A 5680-nucleotide genomic window follows, 5' to 3' on the forward strand; every position below is an offset into this window, starting at 1 on the left:
CCATTAACTGATAATCATGATATAGCATTGAATCCATACTTGAGGGTCAGAATTATCTCTCGACAGTGCCTCATATACCAAGTCCACTGGACTCATCCCAAAAAATACAAAATCAAAATATATGTTTATGATTGAAATGACATCTTAAAAAATCTTATAGAGAGGTCTTAGAATGAAAGAGATCAAATGTAAAAAAAAATCCCGGGGTAGAGGCCCCAAAGCACTAAAGTCCACGGGCCCTAACTCATCTATTGAGTCACTGTCTCTCAATGGCTCATTCACGTTACAATGTTACAATTACGTGACAAAAACAAATAGTACAATTCCGGAAGTAACAGAATACACAATGATTCCTTTGATTCATTACAGATGTAAATTCAATTTTACAGAAAATATTACGGATCATTCTTACCCCTTTCTTTATAATAGACCACACTGGAAACCTCTCCTTCCAGTATTTCAAATGCACTCTGTGAATAAAAATGAGAAAAGAACAAAACCGTGACACTAAGCTTAACTGAATTCAATTGCATTTTGATCATTACAAGTTCGGAAACGACACCTTTAAGTTAAAATGATTATGACTGTAATGGTGCAGAAGATTGCCACAAATCAAACTTTCTTTCGTATATACAAAATATATTGGCTTTTTCATCAATCGTGGTTGGGATATGCAGAAATGTGCAATCGTTGGAAATCGATTTAATATTTCCAGAGGCTAAGCGAATTGCGCACAACAGCCACGTGATTCCAAGATGGAATCTCACAAAAATTGAATATGGATTATCGTTTAGTTGGAGCCTGGCTTGATTTATTAAAACAAAAGGGTAATAAGAAAATGTAATGAAACAGTATTACTCACAACAGAAAATTTAATATTTATGCCAGCACGGACGCGCACCAATTCTGTAAATGAACAATTCTTATTCTGTTCAATAAATCTTGGTCGTTCATTCTGTAAATTATTAAAAAAGAAAACATCATCTGGTATAAGCTACTCACTAATAATTTCATGCTATTTAAATCTTTTGTAAGTTATTTTCTAACACAGGCACCAGATTCTGGTAAAATAAAAGTCATATTTCTTTAACTATAGTATAAAGGTACGCAAGTAGCCATTTTGTTCTGGGCATCATACTCTTACTCATTTTTCCTTCGATATTCTTACATATCTTTATATACTTTGACATTCGAACTGCATTGTATGGTATTTCTTTCAAAAAAAAATCATCACTTTTACAGTTTAACATGTTTATAGAAATATCCTAATTCATTCTTCAAATAAAAGTACAGAAGTGGAAGTAAACATTGATTACATCATTCTCCGGACTTATTTAAATTCCTTTTGCGGGAATTTCAACTACAGAATTAAATAAAAACTAATAATGTCCAAAGATGCTATTTTAGCATGGTATATGTTCTTGCAAAAGATATCTGTTAGAAGCAGTTTTAAAATAAAAAATAATAAAATATTTGGAAACAAATTAACAGCAACACGTTTTGAAGAATCCTCGCCAATTACCAATCAATGGACAGGAATTTATTCATCGCGTATTATGACGTAATTATAGTTTACTTCCGCTCCAGATACTTTAATGAGATTCGAAGAACAAAATGACTACTTGCGAACCTTTATATTAAGATACTATGATATAAGAGGTATGATTTTTTTACCACAATCTGGTGCCTGCGTATTCTAATTAGATGCAAAGTGAGTTAAGTGGGATGCGTCAAAGGGATGCGTTCGATTTCCGTTAGACCAATGGTACCTTAGTCTCAGAAACGGAAAATTGTTAGCTTAGCTAATCAGTAATAGTGTGCACAGCTCACCGTCGAAATTTGAGCCTTCAAATCCATGTTTGTCGGGAATTATCTGCGTTTGAAAGTTGACAACTCCTCTTTTATTGAGACTACGTGGACAGACATTATTTAAATTTCTAGTTTGAAATAGACCTATATTTGAAGGAAATGTGTTCTACTGCAGTTCTACTTATTCTTAAAACTATTTACATATATTCAAGGCCCAAATCTATCCCCGAAAATAGCCAACCATGGCCTTTAAAAGTAGGTTACGACTACGTCTAAAGAAGAGGTCAATTCATAGCCCCTTATAAAGAGACTGCTTTCCACTGGACATTTCCAGGTTACCACAGCAAAAGTTTCGTTGTTATCAATTGAAATGACAGCTAAATTATGTACTTTATCAGGCTCTAAAATATTACAAAAATTAAGATTATCACTAAAGCACATTTCAACAATATTGTTGTTTGCACAAACAATTTTGTGGCCCGTAAAAAAGATTGGCCGTGTGTCTGCGTGGGCACAACCACTTTTCACTCTACTTATCGAAAATCAGACTTGTTAGATGTTAGATATAGTATCACAACAAATTATCGTATATTGGTATACGAGTATGCAAAGTGTGCAGGCTTTACTTACTTTGGAAACAAGCTCTTACGTCCAATTTTGAAGTTATGCCCACTACTAAGTTGCTGTCTGTTGGTGACAAAGCAATTCGGATTTTATCAGCTGTTACATCGTTTGGGAAAGAAATACTTGCTTCTAAACCACTGACTCTCTGATAAATTGAAAAATCAAAGCATATTACAACACAACTGCTCCAATAAAAATTATTGTATATTTCATGTGCTGGCCACAAAGGGCGTATATGTACAATAAAATCTTATCTAAGAACGTGAGGGGATAGGCTAACCTGACAGACCGTAATTGCCGTGGATGCCCAATACCTGTGCTGGAATGCACCGAATCAATCCAATTTTCAAACTTTTTCTTTGGAGATCTCTCTCAGGCGCTCCATGAGAAGCTTGCGACTATGACTCCACCACATAGTTGCTGCATTTTGAATTCAACCTAGAAAGTTGTCCCCTATTTGTACCGACATTCTCAGGAGGCTAGCGCCGCCACTGGTCTGAGCAAAGTAAAAAAAAAATAATAAAACTTTTTGAATTAGAACAGCCGCCTTAAAATAGTACAGCAAGTCGCAGAATGCAATATGTTTTTTTTTTTTTAATGTAAACGAAAAGTACAATCTTGAGGCTGATATTTCAATTTTCTTACATAATATAAAAAAAATTAAAAAATCTTTTTGCTTTGCTAAGATACGAAAGCCTTTAAGTCACACCTCAAAAATCAAAAAAATGTCTTATTTTTATTTTTCTGAGTATATTATTCACATATCCACATAAGTCAACATTTTGGATTCCACAAGTCGAAATTTCGGATACCACAATTGGCTATTACCCTTTTGTTTCAATAAATCTAAATCTAAAACAGCATATATAGCCTATAGTCCATATTCAATTTTTGTTAGATTCGCCAAGACTCTTGAAATATTAAAGTGACAGATGCGCCATATTTTTCACCAATCATACTTTAGTCTCAGAAACGGAACTGATAGGGTTCAGATCTCAACGTCAAAATTTGAGCCTTCAAAGCAATGTGCGTCAAGATATATCCGCGATTTAATTTTAAAATGAAATAGTGAATAAAATTGCTTGTTTGAAGTATTTATGCAATTTTCGTACATTTCTAGTACTTCTGAAGACTATTTACATATATTTAAGACTAAAATCAACCCCCAAAATGGAAAATGTCCCATTAAATCTATTTCCCCTGATTGCATATTTCTGCTTATCCCAACCACGAATGACAAAAAAGCCAATGTATTTTGCACCATTACATAATTATTTTATATGTGCAACACAATTTAGCGTTTGTTATACTGCACAGTGTGTACTTGCAAAATAAAAGGTGTCGTTTGCAGACCTTTAATATCAAAATGCAAAGACTTTATTCAAGTTTAACCTTAGTATCATGGCTTTGTCATATTATAAAATACTGAAAATAAACACTCACTTTTGTTACGATATCGCTGGTTTTCTCGACATCATTTGAAGAAATTGGTGTAACGTCTATAAATTCAACATTCCACACATTAACAGATACACTTCTTATTTCAACTTCTTCAGTAGATGATAGTGATAGGTTAATAATTATAATAGGCTTAATACCTGCTATAAACCATGCTTCTCCTGCTCTTACTCTTTCAGGATCAACGTAGGGAAAAGTAGAAATACTGGAGTCAGGTATAATTAAAGGACGATCCATTCCATTGATAAGATTACACTGATCTGTAATAAATCAAAAGACTCGTTAGAAATATCTTCCCTACCTGGTGTAACAATTCCTTGACACCGAGGAATGTTACATTTGTCCAATATATTCAACTTTTTACGGAAACTGCCGAGGATTGCCGACTGGGGAGTTGGTTTACAGGATGTCAGAAAACTGGAATACTATATTTGTTGGTTGTTGGTAGCTTAATGAATTTTTGATTGGGGTTGGAATGCTAATTATGGAATTTTAGGAAAATAGCCTGTAGCAAAATAGTTAGACTTATGAGGAATTGAAATCTGGGCCTTCAGGTTAGCAAACAAACGTGACCAATCCATCATGCAAAATTTGGGCTTGATGCTGGAAATATAGATAAAAAATCATATGATTACCTATGGGTGGTGTGACCAAGCTTGCGACATTACTAATGTTAAGAAAGACCTGAAACGACAAAAATATGCAGATCTGTGAAAATCAAGGAAACAATATTTAATATATTGTATTTGATATACAAACGAATCGTAATCTAAGAATAAGTACTGAAACTGCACGAAAATCACACATTCCCTTCAAATATATTTAAAACGAGAAACATCTTATTTCTATGAAAATATTTTTTTTATACGGTTGAGTCTTAAAAAAAGACGAGTCGTCATTTAACTTCTAGACACACATGGATTTGAACTGAGCTGTGAACACTATTACTGAAATATCGTTTCTGAGACTAAGGTACTATTGGTCAAACGAATGGCGAATCTTCAACTGAGGTTTTTTTCTCGGAATCTAATCATTTGCCGTTTTCTGTCTACGAATATCTATCAAAAGTTGTGTAAAAAAGAGTAAAGATAAGATATTAGAAATGAAAAACGTTGACCACTGTCCACTAAATACTCACCGTAAAACAAAACACCAGATAAACTAAATTATTGTATCCAGACATTTCAAGCTTTAAACTGATCGAAATTGAAAACATATATCTCTCATGACTTCCTTCTTGTATTGGAGACCCAATCAGAAATAAGTTATTATTACTAGAGTTGGCCCATTGTAGATCTTTTCTTTTATGTGCGTTCTATGTTATAATGCTATATAATTATGTGTTGTATTTCAAGGGGCATAGATCAGGTGTCTTGGTTTTACAAACCACCAATCCATGTAGTAACGCTTGTTCAACGCATCTCTATTTTGCACGTTTAGATGTTTTAGAGGTTGCTAAAGTTTAGAAAATCAATTTGTAACCGAATCCATGAAGTGCCAGTTTGGGCGTTTGGTATGATATGTCCTAAATTTTGTAAACAAACTCCCAGATGTTAACTTGACTTAAACTTAAGTTGAATTGGTTAGTAGGGAAACTTGCCACAGGTTAATGGTCACATGGGAAATTGGTCACAAGGGAAATTGGTCACAGGTAAATGGTCACAGGCAAATTCAAATAGGTCAAAGCGATTATGGTTGCAAAGAAATAACTATTTTGTGTCATTTTTTGTTAATATTGGTTGTAGCAATGATGTCAAACTTGTTGTGTTTCTTTGTGGTTTGATTGACA

General features: G+C 33.7%; 1 protein-coding gene across 1 annotated transcript; it reads right to left on the reverse strand.

Moving 5' to 3' along the window:
• Window positions 1–2058: 2058 nt before the first annotated feature.
• On the reverse strand, window positions 2059–5074 carry LOTGIDRAFT_168232 (hypothetical protein; the record flags this gene model as incomplete). Its single annotated transcript, XM_009066112.1, has 5 exons — window positions 2059–2210; window positions 2440–2578; window positions 3877–4151; window positions 4527–4575; window positions 5030–5074. The coding sequence occupies 5 exons, from the start codon at window positions 5072–5074 to the stop codon at window positions 2059–2061; spliced, it is 660 nt and encodes a 219-aa protein (XP_009064360.1).
• Window positions 5075–5680: the final 606 nt, after the last annotated feature.

This window comes from Lottia gigantea (genome assembly GCF_000327385.1).
Source record: "Lottia gigantea unplaced genomic scaffold LOTGIsca_73, whole genome shotgun sequence".
NCBI lineage: Eukaryota > Metazoa > Mollusca > Gastropoda > Lottiidae > Lottia > Lottia gigantea.